The following is a 24577-nucleotide window of genomic DNA, read 5'->3' as shown; positions in this document are numbered from 1 at the left end:
CGGTACACACCGCTGTTGCTAGGATACACTGCACGCTCAGCTGTTGTCGGTTGCGGTCACTAGCTTGTTAGTAAAGTTTACACTTCTAGTTAAAGTTAGCGGTCTAAAATGTCCTAATTTAACTATTCTGTAGCTGCTTGGCCTGGGTTTACAAGCGGATTGAGTTTAAGTAAGTCATCCGCGTGGACACATCGCTAAGGTAGAAGTACTTTACTTTGAATGTCTGCCGTCCTAATTTCCCCGGTGTTAAGAGTGGATAGTTAACGTTAGCTTAGTAGCTAATGTTAACAAGATAGCAAGTATTAGCTAAAAAGTGCTATTACAGAAGGACAAGCACCACTTCAAATTCTTCTTTAGGTAGAAGTACAAAGGTCATGATTAGTTACAAGAAGGTAGCAGTAGCTGAAATGTAGTGAAATATTGTACAGATTGTAAAGCCACTAACTCAAATTTGTGAGTCTGGGCTATACACTATTAATCTGAATAATTGTTGTATCCTATTAGATGACAGTATCAATGTGTAAAGTAGCAGTTTCTGTTTTTGTTATATGATTAATAATGTGGAAAACAGGTTTACTATCACAGTTTCATGGGACTAACTTGTTATTTATGTTACAGGGTTTTCATCAAGCTACCCCCCAGCCATGCCATATATTAAAACATCTCAGAAGCATCTGCCATTCACAGCATGGTTAGATGTAAAGTCACAGAAATGTGGACTGCGGCACACAGTTTTCTCTGTCAGTGGAAATGAATACACTGGAGAGTGGCAGGACAACAAAAAGCATGGTGAGTTATTGTGTAATGTGTCCACTGATTAATGAGACATTTGTAAATACCTTGTAATGGATATTGACAAAGTTTGGTTACATTATAGTTAAAATGCTTGTTTATTTATTTTTTTTCAAGGGAAGGGGTCTCAGGTTTGGAAGAAGTCTGGTGCAATTTACAGTGGTGAGTGGAAATTTGGAAAACGTGAAGGTTACGGAACCTACAGTACACTACTCCAAGAAACAAAGGAGTATACGAGGAAGTATGCTGGTGGATGGAAAGATGGAAAGAAACATGTATGTATTTGATAAACAGCCATACACAGACTAAACTAAAGTACTAAATATACCTACACTCTTACATGTTTTGCATTACTTTCTGTCTTTTCAGGGGTATGGGACATACTTCTACAATAACTCATCAGTGTACGAAGGGGAATGGAGTGAGGACTATCGGAGTGGCTGGGGGAGAATGTACTATGAGAACGGAGATATCTATGAGGGAGAGTGGCTCAATGATAAGAATCATGGACAGGGAATCATTCAATTTGGTAAAAACAATTTGTTTTACATATATATGATCATGGTGAAAGTGGGGGATAGTGATTTTAAAGAGTTAACTTTCAAATTTGTGTCCAAGCAAATGGAAACTGGTATGAAGGTGCCTGGAGAGATGGCAAGAAGAATGGCAGTGGAAAGTTCTACTATTCTGACAAAGGTCAGCTTTATGAAGGCTTTTGGTTGGAAGGAACAGCAAAATGTGGGACCTTGTCTGATTTTGGGAGAGATGAAGCACCAACACCAACTAAGTATCCAATTCCACAGGTACAAAATTGTGACTCGTATACTCGTCGTATACTGTATAATGTCTAGATTGTCTTCAGCCATCTCTCGCTTACATGAGACATTTTCATCAACATCATAAACAACTAAATACATTTCTGAAGTGATTTAAACATGAACATATCTTCTTTTCAAGATACATCTGGTGGATGTGCAGTTGGTTTTGAAGGAAGCTCAATCAGCCTACCTTGGTCAGTGTTGATGAAAAGCAACAAGAGGGTCAACAGCAAGTTTTCAGTCTACCACACACACAAACACAGACAAATAAATGGCAGGATGGAATTCAGTTTTGTGAAAATACTTACACCGAAATTTTTTTTTATTTACTATGGATTAAATCAAAAGCATCTAATGATTGATTGAAATATACCTGAAAACAACTAAAATGTTAATTTCATCTTCTACCAATGCAGACAAATCAAAGCTAACTCTGTGTTACATAATAGAACAGTTGATTTCTAAGGTTTTCATATACATGAATAAAATTACCAAATGGATGCCTAATTAGACCTGTGTGATACTAATGCCAACACACAACCAAAGGCAATCAAGGCTTGTGATGTGATAAATTCAGCAGTCAAGGGCTGATGTATTATAAGGCTTTACTGTATTTCCTATATGTTGCAGTCTAACCATACTTAAACTCTGACATGCTGATTGAGAATAAATAAGACAAGTAGTGAGGCTGAACATATTTAGTGCCTAATATCAGCAAGTACTCAACAGAGATCACAATTATTCAGTTCATTAAGTGGTATACGTATTAAATATAATACATATTGTTTTTACATCTTTTAAAAGACTAAATGCCAAGAGTGTACATGAAAATTCACTATCAGACAGGACCAGTATGACTGCATTTTTTTTAGATTATACTTGCTGTACCTGTGTCAATAATTACATGTAAGTTGCATAAATAACATAAGAAATAAAATGATTTTCTAAATTCAGAAACCTGGTAAAAAGAGTTTATTTTAATGTCAATGCCAGTGCTACAGATGTCAGCAAATATCTTCTAATAATACTGAATATTTGCAGCTGTCAAGTCAGTGTACACAAACAGCAGGTGTTACAAATGCAAATGGTGAACATTACAATAAACCATATACACAGTTAATACTTGTAGTTTACAAAACACAACAAGGGAATATATTTTGACAAATGCGGTGTTTACTAACACAACTAAATGAATGCAGCAGGCAATAGACAGGATTCAAACGTATTGTTCGAGTGTCTGTGCCATAAAGTGAAATATAAATCAAGCAACTATCACAGTTAAATCTTCCCAATTTCAAGTTACATGCATCATAGCAGATTTGTGAGTTCACAGTTAATCGAACATGTCTTCTAAAAACACAGCTCTTCACAAAAGCAAATTTCACAATAAAGACGTGACATATCTTCCTTCCTGTAAAAAAATAGAAGTCTGTAATGTGGCTTCTGGCTTGGAAAAATCCCAAGGAGGTGAAATTCCACCATAGACCTGTATTCAGAATACCAGTCTATGGGAAATGTGAGCTTGGAGACTGCAAGATGGAAGATTCTCCTCTGTTGTCCAGCTCATTTTGAAGCCTGGTGAGGTTAGAAAGCTCCTCCAGCTCCTGAAACTGTCTGTCAGTCTTGTGGCTGACCAAGGAGCGATAGAAATGCACAGCAAACACTATAAAGACTAAACCGAAAGGAACCATGATAGAGGTGGAGGTAATAGCAGCTGCCACACCAGACGAAACTGTATTATTGCTGGACTTGTTGGGCTTAACAGGCAAAAATTTGACCCAGCAGAGTAGAACCACCTCAGCTAGGAAGAGTAAAGTGCCGATAACTGTAGAAAAAGCCCAAGCCAGTTCTATGTGTCGATGCATTCTCTCATGTGGAGACTCCTTCACAGAGTTGAGGTTGTGGACGTTGCTGACAGCCTCTATATTGGGTAAAATACAGGTGCTGACCATCAGTGCGAACAGGTGAACAGCCACAAGGACTGTGGTACAGGCACTGAAAGCAATAAGGAGGGCAGGTGGGTAGGGATAGCTGTTGTCCAGCTGCACTTCTACCATTGCTACCTGAAAAGATTAAACAGGGAGAGAACAGGGAGCAACTTTAGAAACATGTCACTACTGTGTAATACGACTGATTCATCTACAGAGGAGAACGAGGATGACTTGAACACAACCTTACCATAGCAAATCCAGAGAGCAGAGCTGATGTGCGACTGGAAGCCTTCAGCTTAGCTCGACTGAGGTACAGCTTCCTCCAGGACAGTGCTTGCAGTGAATGCTCGTTCAGAGTCATGTTCGCCTTTTACCAAAGGGATAGACGAGCAGCGCTGGCGTAGTTACGTCGTTACTCTTGCGGTACACGACAGAAACAAGCGTTCAACATGCTAACCGTGTACACTTACATTTAACCCCGCCAGCTGACAGAACTGCGGAAGCTATTTTTTCACAGCCGCACGCACTCCGGCGTGTGCCTGCACCTTACATTACCCAGAAGCCTGTGCGCTCTGAGGGCAACATCCGCTGCTGACTTAACTATCGCTTTTACTCAGCGTGATGAAGTTAACACTCGGCCCCGAGTGACTGAGAAATCACCACGTTCACTGTGTAGAAATAAAAAAAATAAAAGTGTTTCATCAGCCTGAACGGCTCGGCGGATTACCGCACCAGTCTACGTGATGCTCGTCACGTCCAGCACACAGTAATATTAACTATTATAATGAATGAAAGTGAAGAGAGCTGCTCTTTTTCATGTAGACCTTTATTTGTTGCTTGCTTTCCCCCAACACAGTGGACTCAACTATGCTATTATCGTTGGCTAAAAGATGCTTGCATGGCCCCCAAACGAGCTTGTTTAGATTGGCGTAATAGTGTTTCTTTGTGAAACAGATGAAAAGCGGTGGACTGACATGCCGTGACGTTGTCCAACAATGTTTTGGTTCCTGGCGGTGACGTAATACACAAAAACATGGTTCCCTTGTTTTGAACCTGAAAAGCGTGCTAAGTGTTTCTTTAACTTCGCTGCGCATGAAGATGCTTTTCCGAAACGGGGTGACTGGAAAACCTTCATAAGAGACGATGGCCCAGGCCGTGGAAACGTGTGGTGAATCTGGACGCAGGCTGGTGTGTACCATCTGCCGTGTTAATGTTAGCTTATGAAGCGAGACTGGCAGCGAGCTAATTAGTTAGCTAAGCTAACGTTTGAAATTGGAGAGCTTGGGATGTTTGTCAACTTACTAACGCGGTTCAAGTGAGAGGACGGGAGGCAAAACGACACGTATCGCATCGTAGATGTAATGACTTATTTTATATTTGTAGTAGTTCGACGAGCGTGTAACAATTACAAAGATAAGCCAACATGTAGATGATTGAAATCCTGCAAACGTTTTATCCTTGGGGAATAATCAGCTGCTGCCTTCCCCCAGTTTAATACGTATTCTACTGTGCGTCACTTGGAAGAAAAACGCAACTGTGGTAACATAAAAATAAAAAAGTGACTGTGATTGCTTGCTTCAGCTTTAAAGTTGGGAGTTAAATGAATGCCCAGTTACAAAACTTATGTTATAATGGCTGTTTGTGCAGAGAAAGACGGGCCTTTGTGGCAGAAAGAGTTTGCTTTACACGCGTGTGTCAGTCTTCGTGTAAATCATCTCATCCTAAATGCAGCGCTCCATCTGCCGGAGGATGTACGACGAAAACGAGGATTTGTCCGATGTTGAAGAAATTGCAAACATCCGAGGGTTTAGTGTGGAGGAAAAGCTTGTCAGCGACACTTACACCGCAAACTTTGTCCGCTGGATGGATGGGAAAGGTAAAGTAACACAGAGCATGCTGTTTCCTTTTCATTAGCTATTATTTGTTATTATATATTTTCTGTCTTTATCATCTTGCATGCTTTTTAAAAATAAAGCACACGCTCTCTTTCAGACTTCACTTATGAGTATGTGCAAAGGGAGGCTCTCAGGATCCCCCTCATTTTTAAGGAGAAAGATGGACTTGGGATCAGGTGAGGAGCAATTTCTGTGAAATCGCAGCTGTAAGTTTGTGTTTTGAACAATTTAGCAGCCATCTAACTAATTAACTGAACATCATCCCTCTCTCTATCTTTGCTTTATATAGAATGCCTGATCCAGAATTTACAGTTAGTGAAATTAAAGGTTTAGTTGGTAAGTAGCTGCAAACAAAATTCACTGAAGTAAATACAAGATGTTTTATTTATTTTTACTGATTTAACAATTAGACATATGTGCATATAGAAGGGGGGAAGTATCCCAGTGGCCAGTCCAGGGAATATCCAAGCAAGTTGGTGGAGTAACAACTGGGGAGGGTGGTGAGTGAGTGAGCTGTTCAAAATAATAAGCATTAATTTTAATGATTGTGGCCATGCCGGCCATAGCCGTGAGGCTGATTACAGACTTCCACCACAAAAGATCTGAGTTTTCCTAAAAATGTCATATAATCTTATCCATGGCTATATAAACAGTTTGTCAAGGGAAACATGTTTAACATGTCCTTACTGATTCTGTTGTCGAGATACTGATATGAAAAACTAAGTGTACCTCTAACTAGATTTGGCAGTTTGTACAAAACCATGAAGAATCACTTTGTTTGTAAAGTGGAAAGAAGTTCAATAATCAAACAGAGCTGAAGAAATTGATATGAAGACAAGCAGAATAAGCATCAGAAAGTACAGAGACATCACATTTTCTTTAAATTGTTTAAATTTAATTAGTTTAGGGGTGTATATAAACCTATATATACAGTTTATTATCTGTCATATTCTGTCTGCATGTAATATAATATGTTTTTATTTGTGATTGATAATTGTGGAGTATTTTATGTACTCATTAAAAGTGTATTTTTTTTATCAGTTATCTTGCGCTTTTTGTCTAATGTGATCATTTTAAAATTACATTTGTTTTGTGATGCAATAAAACACAACTGTGTAAAAACCAATGAAGTAAAATTAAATAAGGATTAGAGGGGAAATTTCTCCATCTAGTGAAAATATGCTGAATTACATGTAAATTGGAGATGCTGCAGTTAATCATGAAGAGAATCAAATGTTAATGATACATATTTTCTGTATATAAATCTGTCAGTAATTATAATTACAGACATTTTTTGTATTGCATTAATGTGAAACTGGTCATAGTTTTAATTTCACTTTGTGTCCTGGTGGTTGCTTGTAGGCAGTCGTCGGCCTGTGGATGTTATGGATGTAAGCACTCAGAAAGGCTCTGAAATGAGCATGGCTCAGTTTGTCCGTTATTATGAGACACCAGAGGAAGAGCGTGACAAACTCTTCAATGTCATCAGCTTAGAGTTCAGCCACACTAAGCTGGAGAACCTCATCAAGCGACCCACAGTGGTAACATAACACAACACTTTCTGTTTGATGTTTTAAGGTCACAAATCTGGCAAAGAAAGTATCTTTTCAAAGAAAGTATCTTATTGTTACACTGTGATTTATGACTGAAAGTAGCAGTTTCTGTTTCATACAGGTGGATCAAGTTGACTGGGTGGACAATATGTGGCCTCCTGATCTGAAACAAAGCCAAACAGAAGCCACCAATGTCATATCAGAAATGAAGTACCCTAAAGTGCAAAGGTATGACTTAATTGGATTATGTTTGTCTTCTCAAAGATCCGTCCGCCGTCGTGAGCCGTCCGTTAATTTGTTATATTTGTAGGGTTAAATTAAATTTAAAAGGAGTGAGATGTATAAAATGCTTAGAGAAAACTGCTGCTTCCGCGGCAGTAAATACAAATTCCCATTCCATATGAATTTCTCATCTATCCCTCCATCATAGTAGAGCGCTGCATACTGTCAGTGTTATCCGCCTCCTGTAAGTGCTCCTGATTGTTGCTAGGCAGCAGAGTTTTCCATGGAGGAGGATGGTTTGTAACAGCAGTGGTCTGACTGCGCAGATGCCTCTCAGCCAATCAGCTGCCGGCATTCGTACATAACTAAAAAACAAAACCAATTGTGCATTTCATATTCACCTCAGTTGCTTGTATAGCCTCCTTTTACACAGAGACCTCATTAACCCTACGTTTTCCTCTTTGTGCTTCTGCTCAGTTATATTTAATAATAATGATTAGTGAACACTATTTGTTCATGTTGGATCAGCATTGGCGATAGGATTGTATTGTTTAAGATAGAATGAATGTGTTCCTGTAAACTTGTTGCAGTGTTATCTGAGAGAAATCTCTCTGCATATAATTATTATCTCATAGAATTGCAAAACACAACAATTTTGATATATTTTACAGCTGTTTATTTTCAGTGTAGGCCATGCTTATATTTATTTTTCGTACGGTAAACCACTTGTTGATTACTACTAATTGATTATCAATTAGAACAATTAGAATTAGAAAACTCATCCCATTTATTTGTGACAGTTCATCCTGCAGAGGAAGTCAGATCCACTGTAAACAAACTTGTTCTTGCTCTAGGATGAGCAGAACTGTCTTGTGTTATGTTCACACACAATTTACCATCTTTACTGACCAGCTGTGACATTTGCTGGTAAGTTTGTGATCGGTTCTACCTGCAGACTCTCCATTTACCTCACAAACTGGATGCTGTTTCTTAATGTTTATGGTAATCGTAATGATTTTTTTTGTCAGATAAACAGAGCTGCTTTTGTTTAGCTGAATTAGTGTCTCATTTATGTCTCACAGTGTTAATGATTCTCCAATTAATTGCCAGAGGAGTGGTGTCCTATTGCGAACAAAAGTGCTCTTGTGAGTGATTTCTAGTGGTGTTTTTTATTGGTTGTTTGTGTTTCGAGTAAGGCATAATTGAGTTTAGTGAAACCTTCTAACTGGTTAAGCTGTGTTTTTCCATGAAAATAGAGTAGATAACAAAGATTTCCATAAACAAATTGGAGATCTTTATTATCTACTGCGTATTTATGTGGATGTTCTAAATTATTTTGTTTCTTTTTCCTCATACAGGTATTGTTTGATGAGTGTGAAGGGCTGCTACACAGACTTTCATATCGATTTTGGAGGAACTTCTGTTTGGTATCATGTATTCAAGGGACAGAAAGTACGTTAATTCATCAGTTATTACTTAATAAAATACATATAGTTATAATTCTGAAAGCTTTGAATGATGCCAGTACTTTCAGACCACAGCAGAATAGAATAACCTCTAAATAATCTCTGCTTCTCCTCAGGTGTTCTGGCTGGTGCCTCCAACCACTCATAACCTTGCCCTGTATGAGGACTGGGTCCTGTCAGGCAAGCAGAGTGATATCTTCCTGGGAGACCGTGCTGATGGATGCCAGAGAGTGGAGCTTCAGCAAGGATACACCTTCTTCATCCCATCTGGTGTGTTGGCAGAGCTATTTTAAAGTAGCCAGCAGGAATAGATTACCTGTCACTTGAAATTCTATTATACCGGTGTCACCATGCAAAATGTGTAGCTCCGTGAGTTAGCATTAATCCTCTGTATGTTTCTTATCTCTTTATATATTTCTTATATGTTGCGTTTGTAATTAAGGGTGGATCCATGCTGTCTACACTCCTAAGGACACACTTGTGTTTGGAGGCAACATTCTGCACAGCTTCAACATTCCTATGCAGCTTACTATCCATGAGATAGAGAACAGGACTAAGGTAGGAGTCTACAGTCAAGGGTTGCTTAGACAATCACAACAAAAAGAAAATAAATTATTTCTATAGGATAGTGTTGAGTGTGTTAGGTTCTTCATAATAACATTCATATCTTATAATAATAATCATACTTTATAGAATTTAAGCCTGCCCATTGAGATTGCAGTTTTTTCCTGAAGAAGTATGCATGTTTGTTTGTTTGCATGAGAGGAAAGTATCTGCACTGATAGAACACAACCTATTACAGTGAGTAATGATCTTTGTCATCTCTTTACATTAATGTTGCTGTCAGTGATATGTTTCCTGTCTAAACTCTCTGTCAGGCTCACACTCACATGTAAAAACACAGACAGAAGCACGGACCATTAAAACATGTTTAGTCTGCAGGTTTTTTCTTTGGAGCTTTAGATTAGTTTGTGTTTAAGAAGTCAGGTTACTGCCAAAAAACAACAATAGTGAATATAAATGCACGTTTTTGTTCCTTTTTTCAGGTTCGTTCCAAGTTTCGTTTTCCATTCTACTATGAGATATGCTGGTATGTCCTGGAGAGATACCTACACTGCCTGACCAAACGGTCCTACCTTTCTCAGGAGTCCCGTAAAGAGCCAGTACTAATGGGTGTGTAATAATATAATATGTAATAGTATAAAGTAATGTCTTTGTTTTAGAATATCTCTTGTGTGTCCATGGATACAGCATTACTCTTTATTTGCAGTTGTAATTGGCTCTCTTCAGTTACTGAATCTCTAGATGTTAATAATTAATGATATTTCTGATCTCCATTGGTTGTGATGTACTTCAGCAGACTCTGCAGTAAGATTTTAGACACACACAGATATTTTCAGACATCTTTGTTTCTGTCGAAAGACATAAAGCATGTTTTAAAAGTCACATAAGACAACATAAAATGTAAAACGGCTCATTAATGGCATAAATGGGAGGCCAATATATAATTGAGTGTTTTCAATTAAGCATTTCACGCATGCTGTTACAGTACCTTACATGATCATACAAATAATTCTTTGCACTTGCTAATATATACTACTTTCTTCAAACTTTGTCCATTCAGATTATGAGACAAAGGCAAACACAGAGAGCCCATCCTCTGACTCAAGGAGTCAGGATATGAACGAGGACTCATGTGAGACTCAAGTCAGGGAGGACCAGGGTGAAAAATCTGAGAGAGTCACACAGGATGGCCCCTGTTCACCTGACGGGAAGGGCCAACAGCTCAAAGCTGTTTTATCTGTTGACTCTGAAGACAGCTGTAATCCCAGCTCCACTTCTCTAGATTTCCCCAAAACCCCATCTGACTCTCCAGCATCAGAATCTCAAAATAAATGGACTCATTTGACCGAGTTTGAACTGAGTGGACTCAGAACACTGGTGGAGAAGCTGGAATCACTCCCTGAAAATAAGAAATGTGTTCCAGAGGGAATAGAGAACCCACAGGGCCTGCTGGAGGATATGAAGGTAAGAAACGGCAAGATGACACACACAGGTCTGCTTGAGTTTCAAAGACAGCCATGTGTTGTCCTCTGTGGCTGTACAGGTTGCGTTAAAGGAACATGCTGATGATGACCCCAAATTAGCAATTACTGGAGTTCCTGTGGTGTTCTGGCCAAAGAAAATCATAAAGGTAAGAAGTTTTCTATTTTTCTGGTTGCGTATTGATTACAGCACTTGCACACTTGGTCACTTAATACTTTACAAAAGATAAAGCTGTTGCCTACTCATCTGTGCCTGACATTATCCTGCCAGAAAGCCAGAAATCTTTTACTATTCTGAACATTGACATCTTATTAATTTCATTCACTCTTATTTTACCTTTTTGCTTTTACATTCATTACACTCCTTCATTAGAGCTGTATATGCACTTACTTGTAGAGTATGGAATTAACAGGCAGCAGTATTGGCTAATGAAATAAAAAAAAAAAGTTATTATAACAGTTATTAAAGTATTTATTTATTTAGATTGTGTTCTGGCTTTTTACTCAACCTTTCTCTATTGACCATTATATTTAAACAGTGGTTATTATGAATAGCAACCATATAATGCATTATTCTTATCTGGTTTACATGGAACTCACTTTTGTGTAAAAATGTATTATAACTGATATGAATGGTTGAAAACTGTAGTCATTGGGATTATTGTTGGTGTATTTTTTTTTCACAAAGAAACTAAAAAGGTAATTATAGCTATATTTTATATCATATTCAATTAGCATTTTTTCAATCCATGTAACTGGTCATTACTTTAACAACACTTATGAATGTGTCTTTTGGAAGTCTGTATACTCTTCAGAATTCCTCCTAAGACAAAGTATAAGAAATCTAGATAATATAAGACTGCTTAATAAATGTAAACACTTGCAGGCTTGAAGTAGCTTTGATGTCTATATAATTTATTGTATGAGTGGCTGTAAAAACGATTCAAATCATTTGAAAAATACCATAAAATATGTCAAATGACATGAGCTACATTGTGACTCTATTTAAGTTCACCAGATCTGTGTGTTTTGTTTTATACATTCTACATGCTTTAATAATCTGTGTCTAATTAAAACTATGTAAAAGGCAGCGAAGCCTAAGCTGGAAGGAGGAGAAGGAGGATGGGCTGTGTTGTATATGAATATATGGAAGTGGTTTCAGTTGGTCTCATGGATCCTCTGAATTACATCCACCCGTCCCTCCAAAGACCAGCTGCTGGTTGTGGGGCCTCTTTGTGTTTGCCTTTTGTAATGAGATGCCATCTGGCTCTATTGGCTGTGCAGAGCCTGTGCTTCTCTCCCTCTTACTCTTTATGAATATGACAACACAATTTCTGCATTTTCTTTCCTCATTGGATACAAGCAGACACCCCCGGTACATATTCTCATGCATAGTGGTCTCCCATTGGCCCCATGCTTCCCACCACCCCTCCTCTTTTTCAGGGAGTCGATCCATATTAATGAGGCAAGCTTGTCTGTGTTTCCTACATCTGCTTGTGGTATTGTGGAGCTTTGGAGCAGGAGGGAGGGCTGTAGGCCAGACAGCAGTAGCAGGAGTAGAAGGAGTAGGAGGCTGCAGCCATGTCAGTTTGCTGTGAGCTGGACAGTGTGTGAAAATCAGCCATGGCCATGTCGCTGAGCGCAGATGATGAGGACTACGACTCAGACTCGGAGCAGGTTAGCACATCAAACCCCTGCAGGCAGACATAGCGAGGCCACCAGAGGAATGCTTGTGCTAGACAGAGCAGTGTGCAGCATCACAGGGGAGCAGGGAAATGGAGCTACCTGGAGAGAGATGCATTGATTTAGTCAATCCTCTGTGCTTGATGTTTGATTTTTGCCCTTTGTTTTTCTGTTTGTGTGTGTGTGTGTACGCATGCTTGTGTGTTTTTGTCAGGTAAATCCAGAGATGGGAGAAGGCTGTGTTTATGTAGCTCATAGCCTCAGGGCTGCTATTGGTCGTTTCAAAGAAGAGAATTAGAAGAATGAGAATTTATGTAGATGGAGGATGTATTCTTCATGGTTTGGTTTGTAAAAGCATTGGATGCGCATGTTAGACTATGTGATAGTAAACCAAAAAAATGATGTGTAAATAAGCGTGAATTGTGACATTATTTTTTTTTTATATTGTTGAATGTAAATATCAGGTTGATTGAAGATGACACTTGCTTACACCTCTAGAAATATGTTTATTAATTTAAATATTTTGCTTACTTAACTCTGGACCACACCCCCTTTTATGAATTCTTTGGCTGCATATGGATTTGAATATGCAGCTAAAAATGGCTGCAGAAAACTTTCATTTAATACATCTCACTCCTTTTAAATTTCAAAACCATTTTTATTTAACTGCTTCCACTTTCCTGTCATACAGTATATTCCTAACATCTCCAAAGCGTGGTGTGAAGTTCTGTAACTGATTGATTGACAATGTTGCTGTTTCTCAGTCCAGTCCTCGCTGCTTCTGAGTTACTATAGCTGTCAGAGCCTTTGCTGGAGTTGGCGTGTAATGCCTTACTTTCCTCAAGTGTAAAATGTACTGTAAAATACACACTGCATACTGTGTACTGTGTGGCAGTCACATGACATGTCACATGTCATGTCACAGTCAGCCAGTTTTAGATTTACAGCATATGTCACCTTTAAAGCTTAACTGGAAAGTAATCCTTCCAGGAACTTGTGAACCCATTTTGTTGCCAAGTCAATTGTTTCTAGAAATATTCCTTCACAAGTTAAAGGGGTTTGCTCAGATATTAAATATAAACAAATATTTGATAAACTGAGACAGTGGTCTGTCAGTATCAGCTATTTCTGCTTGTTGTGATCTTCAAGGTGATGTTAAGTTTATGCTCAGTATGTTATTTCCACGGCTCTCCACAGTAGCTCCAAAGCTTCAAAGGCTGTGTCAGAGAACACGAGTCTACTTCTCATAATGATTCCCAGCTGAATGAGCTTTGAGGTTTGAAGTAAAATTACTAGTTGGTCACTCAAACTGTCATTATTACTGGACAAAGGGGGACACGTGTATATACTACGAGCTGTACGGAGGTGTGCATGGAACAGCTACTAATGGCTCCATTGTTTTCAGTGACACATTTTCTGTTCAAGAGATATAGGTTAGTTATTTAGACTGAGAGATGCTTGATGTCTTTGTTAGTGCTTTTTGAATTCTGAACATCAGAGGGATCTCTCTGCTTTAGAGAACACCCACTTAGCAGACAGCGGGGGGGTTTAAAGTGGATTTATAGCACAATATGCACAGCTATCTGACATCTATTTTCAAGTATCGATCTGTTCATCACTTGCATCAGGTCAAGTTACAGATGTAAATGTGCAGTAATAATACAGTATCATAAGCTGATCGATCATAACTTCAACCTGTTGACCGAGAGTTGTAGCTGAAAAAAAAAACTGGGTTACAGATCATGATGTTACAGGGAAGGGTTTCTTGAGCAGAAATATCTGGTCGCATTTCAGGGTCCAAGCTGTATGTAATCCATATAAATGCCCCTAAAACAGACAAGTGCAGACTGCACAAGCCCTACCCCCCCCACTGCATCTCTCTCTAATCCTGTCTGGTAACTGCATATCTGACTGCCTATGTCAGTCCATTTCATGACTATTGTTAGAAAAATATATAATATGCCTAAGATTGAGCCTGCTTTCTTTTTCTGTTAGAGGGTCTCATTACAGTTCTTATTGGTTACAAGTCTGTGTGTCACAGACTGTTCTGTTAGGGAACGGGACGTGGCTGTTGCTATGCTGACGCTAGGAAAATGTGCACTGCCGATGTAACTAAAGAAATCTGATCTTCCTTTCCAAGAGCTGCAGTGTTTTGCACCCGTTGTTCTTGTTTATTTCATCTCACACATTGCCACATATTTTCTCACATGGCATGGTTGGCAGTTTTTTGACATGTGGTTTTCATGTTAAAAAAACATTGTTGTGGTTGGATTCTAAGCTTGAGAAGGAGCAGAATATATAACACAAGAACAATAATGATGCAGATCAAAGGGATCTCATCTCCATTACCCACTTCTATTAAATGGAGCACATTTAATGTGTGCTGTTATAAATCAGTCTGCGCACCCCCTAAAACAGAATAATAGATCCGAGTGATCCATGTGTGAAATGTAGCCATAAGTACAGTTTCTCTTTGAAGTAGAAACATGCAAGCAAGTGAAGTGCTAAATTTGGAAGATGCCTCCAGGGACACTGTTGATGTGTTTGTTTTCTCCTGGATCTTGTGCTTTCACAGCCATGAATAATGTGTTTATACACTGCATGTTTTGAGCCGATTCGTGTGTGATGATATATTTTATATGTGTAGCCATGTTTTGATGCTATTTCTTTTTTTTTTTTTTTTTCTATTAACCAGAGTGAGGTAGTGCAAGGAAAGGATCAGGCACACCTGTCTATGTCTAATGTAGCTCTGACCCCAGCTTAATGTAATAACATAGTTTAACACCGTTAAATAAAATGCAATTTAATTTAGTACGTTAGAATGAAGTAAACTTCCCTTTATTTTATTTACACATCTGCAATTTTGAAAAAATCACTGAATTGTCAAATTGATACTTGGATACTGTATACAGTTTGTAGTACTTCGGTGACTATTTAGTATTTGGTGAAATAAGTAGTGTAGGCGAAAAAACTACAGTACTAGTCTATGAATACAGTACTACTCTATGAATTAATACACGTGTTAGTGCACATATTATATTTGTGTATATGGTTTACATTTTAAAAATAATACACTTTCTATCAATTATGTAATTCATGCGACCTTGATATGCCTATTTTGTGAAATATTTCACTTATGGTTTTCGGTACTTACTGACACTGTATCCTCATCGTCCTTTCAGCCCCGGCCTCCCAACCGGCCGAAACCTAAGATTGCAGCTTCTCCTGCATCAGCAGTCAAGCTGTCGGCTAGTCGGGGAACATCTGGTGCCAGAAGGAGAAGAACTCGCTGTCGGAAGTGTGAGGCATGCCTGCGGACGGAGTGTGGAGAATGCCACTTTTGTAAAGATATGAAGAAGTTTGGTGGGCCAGGTCGCATGAAACAGTCCTGCATCATGAGACAGTGCATTGCAGTGAGTACATTCTTTTTTCTCATGCTATGCACATGATGATAAAACAATACAACACTGAATTAATTCTGCCAGCAGCCAGTTAGCTTAACAATGCCTGGAACGCAGAAAAGCATCTCAAATGCAAAGCAGTGTCCATAACTACAAAATCCTCCCAGTTCACTAAATTACAAACTACATTTTGTTTGTTTAATATACACAAAACCTGAAATGATCTCATCGTCTTATCATCATCCTCATTGTTTCTTTGTAACCAGCAAAGAAGTGTCTGCCCTTGGCAACAAATAGTACAACTCTTATAAAACCACAGCTTGTCATAAGCTGACTGCTTGCTGGCTCTGGCTTCACATTTAGTGGACTGACAGTGTATTGTGTGTAGTGTATCCCCTAAAATAGCAGACTATTCCTGTAATGAATACTTAATGCATGTAGCTTTGCTTTAAAGTTGAATACTCTAGGTAAGGTGTACAACATGCTTACTTGGCCAGAACAAGGTGGTTTCCATGGTAACACTCTGTGGATGCTAGGTATTTGCCATTTGCTGTAGTAATGACGTGTAATAAGGATAAAGTAGTAGCAGCAGTGGAAGTGAGGGCCACGGAGAGAGACAGTGTGTCAGCAGCTGGAGGAAGATTATTTCTGAACAGCACAGTATACACTGACTGGCCACAACATTAAAACCACCAGGTTGTGTTGTTGTTGGCAGAGCAGTGTATAGATAACGAGAAATGTAAATTTTGAAATCATTTACCACTCTAAACCTAAAGTCATCTGTGCTACATTTTACGATGTCCTCATCAACTCTTTCTGTGCCAGGTTAGCACATTGTTGGTGGTTATACATCTAGACTATGAACTATAAGGCTCTCTGGCAAAATGGATTAAAGCAACAAAAAAAGTGTGACAAAATTTAGCTTATTCTACTGTAGGGAGTGGGGGTAGGTAACCAGGTCCTAGAGAGCTGCAGGCCTGCTTGTTTTCCAACCATCTCTCCACTTATAGAGTCTGATTGGTTAAACACACCTGATCCAGGTAATCAACAGTAGGAAGAAGAGACAGACAACAAGCAGAGCTGCAGCTCTCTAGGACCTGGGTTGCTTACCTCATTACTTTGATGTGAAATATAGGACCAGATCAGTATTAGATCGGTGAGATTTGAGATGGTGTTAGCTTCATTTCAATAGGTGATTACAAGCCAAGTAAGTAAAATGTTCTGAAGTCGCTGTAATCTGTTTTGCTTCACATTTAAACAATGGTAGTGGTTTATATCTGTGTTTAATCCACGGATAATAAACATGAAACATTATCGATGCAGCACCTAGATTGTAGTCTAACCCTAATTGATATTATACACTGTAAAATACAGATTTGCGAGGAGATGCCCCATCTACTTCATCAATTACAATTCTAACCAAGACGAATTGGTGTGAAAAATAATATTGATTTGATACAGCTGACTTATCTCCTACCCTGTGTGTGTGTGTGTGTGTTTTGATTCTCCAGCCTGTGCTGCCCCACACAGCAGTATGTCTTGTCTGCGGAGAGGCAGGAAAGGAGGACACTGTGGAGGATGACGAAGAGAAGTTTAACCTCATGCTCATGGAGTGTTCGATCTGTAATGAGATTGTTCATCCTAACTGTCTTAAGGTAAAATGCTCGATCTAGATGTGTGTTAAATATTGCCAACATAATCGATGATAGTGGGGAGATGGTTTTTATACTTACCTCATCTGTGTGCTCCTGTTCAGGTTAAAGATTCAAATGGAGTAGTTAATGATGAGTTACCAAACTGCTGGGAGTGCCCAAAGTGCAACCATGCGGGGAAAACTGGCAAAGTAAGCATCTGTGTGGGTTATATACTTTATGTGTGTCTGAACCATGAAGTGATTAAACAGCTGATTATATCTCAGAATCATCTCAGAACCAGAGAAATAAAGTTGTGCTGTCTTTTTTCTAACCTTTTGGCCTCAAAGCAAAAAAGGGGGCCAGGATTCAAGTATGCATCCAACCTTCCCGGCTCGCTGCTGAAAGAACCACGGTTAAACCGGGACTCGAAAGAGGAAGCTGAGCCACCCATCATGGCAGCAGCAACTGTCACTGCTTTGACTACCACGTCTGCTGTGAAGAGAAAGGCAGAACGGGAAGAAATCCCAAAGAGGAAAGATGAAGAGCCTCCAAAGAAGCGTTCCCCCTTGCTGTCTCTGGATGGTACGCCACGACCAAGGCTTGAGGATAACCCACTGAGGAAAAAGAGGAAACTTTTTGACACCAACGATGAACCTGTTATTGTGAAAAAGAAGGTGAGGCCCTCATCTGTTTTTTTTAATCTTGCAAGTTAGACTAAATTAAAAAGACATTAATAATTTCTTATATTGCTTCTATTTTTCTCGTAGAAGAAACTTGCAAGACATGATGATCCTTTGACTCCAAAGCTGTTGCGGCACATCAAGACTGAGAATGATCATGGTGATGACGATGACCTGGAGGATCAGGATGAAGATGGATTCTCCTTGGACAGGATTCATTTGAAAGATAAAAATGAGTATGATGATGAGGAACAGGAGGAAGAGGAAGAGGAAGAGGAGACACTGGCAAAACAGAGAGACAATAGTGCAGAGGACAAAGCAAAGGTCATGTTAAGTCCACTTCTGAGAACATCTGCAGCAAGTGACCAGACGTCAGCCAACTCTCCCAGAGCCGGACCGAGCAGCGAATCAGGAGAAGCTCAGGAAAGGAGCTCTGCTCAGATTAAGGTTCGCCATCAGCGCAGACGCCCCCCCAGCAAAGAGCTGAGCAAAGAGTTTATCCCAGAGATTCCCAAGATGGAAGACTGTCTGAGCAGCCAGAACCAGGTGTCAGTGAAGACAGAGGATAGTCTAGCCAATCACAATCGACGACCATTGAAGAATGAGGACTCTGTGACCAATCAGAACCGTAAACCACTAAAAACAGAGGATTTAACCACTAATCAGAGCCGTAAGGCCCTTAAAACGGAGGAAGGTATGGCCAATCAAAACAGACGACCACTGAAAACCGAGGACAGCCTGGTCAATCAGAACCACAGGCCAGTAAAAGCTGAGCCTGAGAACGAAGTAGATGACCAGAAGCCTAGGTGGCCTCTAAATAACAGCGGCAGTGACCTGGGTGACTGGCTGCGACACCGGGGGCGGGAGGTGAACGGTACACCACGTGGGTATTCACCACTTGGCTGGAACAGAAGCACACCAATAACACCAATATGCCCGAGGCCACTACCCTGCCGGTCACCACCAAAATGTATCCAAATGGAGCGGCATGTAATCCGACCCCCTCCCATAAGCCCCCCACCTGACAGACTGCCGCTGAACGACGGCGAGGCTCATGTGATGCGACGAGAGATGTGGATGATGGTATTCGGCCACTTGACTCACAGAGATCTTTGTGTCTGCATGCGTGTCTGCAGGGCCTGGAACAGATGGTGAGTACAAGATGTACTGTGGAGTTGAAACATGTTCCTTTCACAGAGCGTTCCTCTGAAAGTATCTACTGTGTGTCCCACCAGGTGCTGTGACAAGAGGCTTTGGAAACACATCAATCTGAACCGTTGCAAGTCCATCACACCCCTCATGCTGAGTGGCATCATTCGGAGACAGCCAGTAGCTCTGGACCTCAGCTGGACCAACATCTCCAAGAAGCAACTCAGCTGGCTCATCAACAGACTTCCAGGTGAGAAAGTCAAATGGAAAAACAAAGCACTGTTTGTGTTTTATGTTAATGTAAATCCAAAAAGTACAAACTGGAGTGCTCTTGTTGTTTAACCTCACAGGAAGAAGGGCTCAAAAAGTCAACAGGAACTTAAAAAAGCACTGTAGATGTAATTATTTCAATGATTGATCATGAAACATAAACCTTTTGCAAAGTTTTCAGCCAACAACATACACCATTATTTTCTTTTTTGTTTGTTTGTTCAAGTAATTTGGTGTTTTTATGGGGTTTAGTTAAAGAGTTGTCTTTGTGAAAGTTTTTGAATATGAGCCAAGTGTTTAAGTAATATGTTCCCATATGGCTCCTCCATGTGGATAATTGTATCCCAGGAGGCTTCTGAATTTAGATGGCTGATTTGAGGTGCTTTGGTTTGTTACTTATAGCTCACTTTGCTTGATCATTCAGTTAATTAGGGAAAAATACTCACTGCATCTGTGTTTGTTTATTTTGTGACCTCCAATTAACTGAAACTCAGACAGAAAAGCTGAAGAAAAGGATCCTTTATTCAACACGTTGAGGGTGAGATAAATGCAGCATAAAGAACAAGATAGAAAACCTGTCATGGCATTTATAGAAGAAGAACAACAACAAAGAAAAAAGTAGTGTGATTTTTAAAAAGTGTGTAACATAAGGTTTTGTGTGTTCTTGCAGGTCTGCGCGTGCTGCTGTTGTCAGGATGCTCCTGGGTGGCGGTCTCTGCTCTTTGCACCTCTAGCTGTCCCCTTCTGCGGACCCTGGATGTTCAGTGGGTTGAGGGACTGAAAGATGCCCAGATGAGGGACCTGCTGTCACCTCCCACAGACAACAGGCCAGGTATCCACTTGATACAGTATTTACATGTTCTGTCTAAACTGAGAATTAGTTGGAGATGCTTTACTTTTGGTGCACTGTGATGTCGGAACTTAATAACTTACAGTTGCTTTGGAAATTATTCAGATCCCTTTACTTTTTGCACCTTTATTCATCAGTCTAGACATTTTAACTCCATAATTACCAAATGGAAACGCATGAATCCGTTCAGAATTTTCTCGGGGAAGTCTCTACAAGCTTCTCACACTCGAACTGTCATCTTCAGATCTTTCTACAGATGCCTTGTGATGTTAAAGTCTGGGCTCTGGTTGACCTAATTCAAGGACAGTCAGAGGCTTGAAGCCATTCCAGCATTGCCCTGGATGCATGGATCATGGTCATTCTGAGAGATTAACCGTCACCCTAGTCTCAGGTCTCATACATCCTGAAGGAGGTTTTCTTCTCTCCATTTAAATGCATTCGTCCTTTCAGACTAATCTCTGTGATCCTGCTGCTGAGAAGGCACCAACATGCTTCACCATAGGAATGATATTAGCAGGTGATGTGCGGTGTTTGCCAGATCCAGTAGAGTGCTTGGAGTTCTAGTCAAAGAGTTTATTTCTCAGACCACTAAATCCTTTTCCTCATGCTCTCATAGTCCTTTAAATACAGTTTGGTGGTCTCCAAACATCCTGTGCTGTCTATCTAACCACTTTGCCACTGATGGAGTGTTGAGGTGTTTCTTCAATCGCTGCAGAGCTCTTCTGAAGCTGAGTTCGAGTAACCATTGTGTTTCTGGTCACCTGTTTGACCAGTGCCTTCTTGTATTTAATCAGTTTGGGCTGACTGCCAAAGTCAGTTTTTCATTATCAAATAATTTGTGAATTAAGGAGATATGTAGATTATAATTATTGTGTGTAGGTTGATGGACAAAATAGCAGTTTTCTCTTTTTTAATACATAAACGCAATAAAATGGTATAAAATGTGAAAGTGTTTGAATACTTTCTGCAGCAACTGTGCACAGCTACAGAACTATTCATTACCATGAACCATCATGAAGGCTAATGAGTATGGTCAAAGATAATGACTATGAAGATCCTCAGTTGTCCAGGTGAAATCATCTGGAAGCTGAGTCATGACCTATGTCCAGATAACTTAATTGACTCTTCACGGTAAATATTCTCCTTTCCTGTGTATAAAAAATGTTGCAGGTCAGTTGGACAACAGGAGCAAGTTGCGTAATGTGGAGGACCTGCGTCTGGCAGGGTTGGACATCACGGACACGTCTCTGCGCCTCATCATCCGTTACATGCCCCTTCTATCCAAGCTGGACCTCAGCTACTGCAACCACGTCACAGATCAGTCTGTCAACATCCTGACGGCTGCAGGGACGACGACCAGAGACTCGCTCACTGATATCAACCTGTCAGGTATGAGCTAGCCTGCTATGAGTTCAATTATCATCTCTATTCACACACACAGATTATATTTCCAGCAGATATTTATGGATCAGTTGCACAGATGTAAATTAAACATTGGCTCTTACTTGAAAGAACATAATAGTGTTTTTTCAAATTTTTGCAAATTCACCACAACACATGCTTTAATTTTTATATGGATTTCTCAACTTTAAAACAGTGACTTCAGTGACTTTAATTTCATATCTTGTCAGGCAGATTGACATGCAGATATAGAGGAATATATCATTTTGGAGTTTGTAGTTTGTGTTGTTTTTTCTTGCACTTCTATCAGAAACAAAGAAAAGTTGCACAGGTGCTAAAAACATCAGGATGCTATCTTATACTTGTTGTCTCTCTGGAATACCAATAAATGTTAAAAACCTTGACTCAAGGAGCTATAATGGAAACAGCTGAAAGGCAAATGCATTTATTCGAATATATTTCTCAAAACATTGGTCACAATAATGAGGCCTTTGAATTTCATGACTTAGAATATCCTGAGGTGGCGATTAATCCATGTGTGTCATCGTTTATGTCAGTACAGGTGACCCGTTACACATCATGTGCTCCTTTTATTCTAACTCCGTTTCTTCTCCTGCAGTCTGTAACAGGGTCACTGACCAGTCGCTGACCTACTTCAAGCGCTGTGGAAGCATTTGTCATATTGACCTGCGATACTGCAAACAGGTGACTAAGGAGGGATGCGACCAGTTCATCGCAGAAATGTCAGTCAGTGTGCAGTTTGAACTCATAGAAGAGAAACTGCTGCAAAAGATCAGCTAGGCAGACGGACGTGGAAGACCGTGGGACATTTACAAGTGGTAAAGCTACTGTCCACATGGAGGCAGCAGACGACTGCACTCGTGGAGAAAGGTGCCGTGTTTCATAAACATTTGCAGACACACGTGCGGTGCCTGTTAGTGCAAAGCTGATGTAAAGGGAAGCTGTGCTGCTAAGCCAGAATGTAAAAAAGGAAATCTTGTCCAATGGAGGCAATATTGCAAAAATGTTTCTGTTGTTTTTTTGCACCAGTTTATAAGTTATTTATTCCTTTATGATGATTATGTATTGTATCATGATTATCTTTTGGTGTTCATAGATTATTTTTTGTTCCAATGCAATGACGTGTTGCATTATAGAGTAATATTTTTGTATCAGAAAGTGTTTCATACATTTATGTGCAGTATTGAATGCACCAGTGTACAGTATCATAATACTGAAATTGTAATCGCTCGGCATTACTGTTATGCTGTTTATTATCGAGAGGCAAAGATCTAATAATTTGTTGCCAAACTGTTGGAAGGTCGCTTGTGTTTCTGTGGGTGTTTTTACATTTTATTAATGTGTCAAGGCTCTGTTTCTGATCGGACAAAGGTACTGTACATTTTGTTTTTCCTAAGATTACATACAATGTTGACAATGCCGTGTCGTCGTGGATGAAATATGTAGAAGAAAAGTTTAAAAAGTTATTTGCACTGATAAAGTAAATATGAATACATGAATGTATTCACACATACACTAAACCATGTACAGTGTATAAAGCATATTTTTCCAACACTTAAATGTTCTTCTAATCCTACTAACAGCTTCTAGTTACTGGGTTATATTAAGACATACCTGCATACAAAGGTGTCTATCAGTCTCCATTACTCTTTAGTATTATTGGTGCTTTGTGATGCTCTGCATGCAGCTAAGAAATCTGTTTACACCACAGTCAGTATAGATTTAGTAACTGTTAGACAGTATAACCATCTGTTTACTCATGTCCTCAGCTGAACCTAATACAGTGAAAAATTGAGACTTGGTGCTTATTCATAGCAAGAAATAAACAATCAACCAAGCCCAGGAGTAGAATATTGCATTTGCATAAAGCTTGTGGAGACTGTTTTTTTTTTCCAATGAAGCAGACAACGGACAAAAGGCCAAATGATAAATGAATAACTGTTAGAGTACAGAGAGAGGTTTGTATCTACTGTGTGAAAACATCTCTCCTGAAAGATTTATTTAAATGTTAAAGTAGAAGAAAAGGATTTGGTTTACTCATCATTTTTAGAGATTCCACTGAAACACATGTTCAGCATTGTTCCTTAAAAGATCACTTTTACTTTTGTGTTTCAGCACTTGCAACCCATTGCTTAATAAGTAGTGTTACTGTGAGCATGTATTCATCCCAACGTACAGAAATCAGACATTTTGCTTTTGATAATAGCTATTGCTAATATTTGGACTCCAAAGTCTTAAATGTTTTTGTGCAACTGAGTTGATACAGTTTAGTGGATGGATTTACATTTAACTTTTGTTTTTATTAAACGAGTCTCCATGAAATATTTTAGTACATCACTGTAAATGTCCTCTCTGTACATACTGTACATGTAAAGCCTCTAGAAAAAGTTAAGTCAACCTTTGAGATATTAAATTCATTTTAAATACTGACCTGTGTGTGATTTTGGTCGTTTGGCTTCTTTGAGGTTGTGATGTGATTTAAAGGCACTTTTGAGCAGTTCGTTTTTCAGAAACATAGGTAGAACTATGCATATAATCTGTTTACAGCGTGACCAGACAATCTTAAAAGCTAAGGTGAACAATTAGAATTGGATAGCAGAGGTATAAATATAGTTAAAAATACAATAAATAATACATAGTATAATAATATCTCCATTAACCACATCTTACCACATCTGCTTTGTTACCAATTACAAAATGAAGAGCAGGGTTTTACTTTCTGGTTTGTAGTACTGCATTTTATTCAATCTAATAAACATGTTTCTC

At 39.3% G+C, this 24577-nt stretch overlaps 3 protein-coding genes across 12 annotated transcripts; 2 read left to right on the top strand and 1 right to left on the bottom strand.

Annotated features, from left to right (window-relative positions):
• Positions 1-34: 34 nt before the first annotated feature.
• Positions 35-2445, top strand: morn3 (MORN repeat containing 3). Of its 2 annotated transcripts, none has more exons than XM_026354187.1 (6): positions 35-199; positions 619-789; positions 910-1067; positions 1162-1321; positions 1411-1595; positions 1750-2381. In XM_026354187.1, exons 2-6 carry the CDS (start codon positions 645-647, stop codon positions 1813-1815), a joined length of 714 nt encoding a protein of 237 aa, XP_026209972.1. In that variant the 5' UTR covers positions 35-199; positions 619-644; the 3' UTR covers positions 1816-2381. The 2 variants fall into 2 exon arrangements, with proteins under 2 accessions (XP_026209972.1, XP_026209973.1); XM_026354188.1 differs by having other exon boundaries at positions 37-169; positions 1750-2445.
• A 122-nt stretch (positions 2446-2567) lies between these two features.
• On the bottom strand, positions 2568-4094 carry orai1b (ORAI calcium release-activated calcium modulator 1b). Its single transcript, XM_026354189.1, has 2 exons — positions 3789-4094; positions 2568-3673 (listed from the first exon to the last, which is right to left on the bottom strand). Exons 1-2 carry the CDS (start codon positions 3900-3902, stop codon positions 3116-3118), a joined length of 672 nt encoding a protein of 223 aa, XP_026209974.1. The 5' UTR covers positions 3903-4094; the 3' UTR covers positions 2568-3115.
• Positions 4095-4563: 469 nt separating this feature from the next.
• On the top strand, positions 4564-24241 carry LOC113158336 (lysine-specific demethylase 2B). Of its 9 annotated transcripts, none has more exons than XM_026354173.1 (22): positions 4564-4729; positions 5273-5417; positions 5534-5612; positions 5726-5772; positions 6799-6977; positions 7111-7217; positions 8294-8356; positions 8570-8663; positions 8794-8947; positions 9120-9235; positions 9724-9850; positions 10302-10705; positions 10785-10871; positions 15588-15818; positions 17318-17461; positions 17563-17649; positions 17788-18114; positions 18208-19271; positions 19356-19519; positions 20210-20371; positions 21560-21778; positions 22410-24241. In XM_026354173.1, the coding sequence occupies exons 1-22, from the start codon at positions 4685-4687 to the stop codon at positions 22589-22591; spliced, it is 4227 nt and encodes a 1408-aa protein (XP_026209958.1). In that variant the 5' UTR covers positions 4564-4684; the 3' UTR covers positions 22592-24241. The 9 variants fall into 9 exon arrangements, with proteins under 9 accessions (XP_026209958.1, XP_026209956.1, XP_026209960.1 ...); XM_026354171.1 differs by having other exon boundaries at positions 17779-18114; XM_026354175.1 differs by lacking the exon at positions 8294-8356.
• Positions 24242-24577: the final 336 nt, after the last annotated feature.

Source organism: Anabas testudineus, chromosome 12 (assembly GCF_900324465.2).
Source record: "Anabas testudineus chromosome 12, fAnaTes1.2, whole genome shotgun sequence".
In the NCBI taxonomy this organism is placed as follows: domain Eukaryota; kingdom Metazoa; phylum Chordata; class Actinopteri; order Anabantiformes; family Anabantidae; genus Anabas; species Anabas testudineus.
Note: the sequence above shows the minus strand (reverse complement) of the source record. Positions and strands in the feature narration are given on the sequence as shown.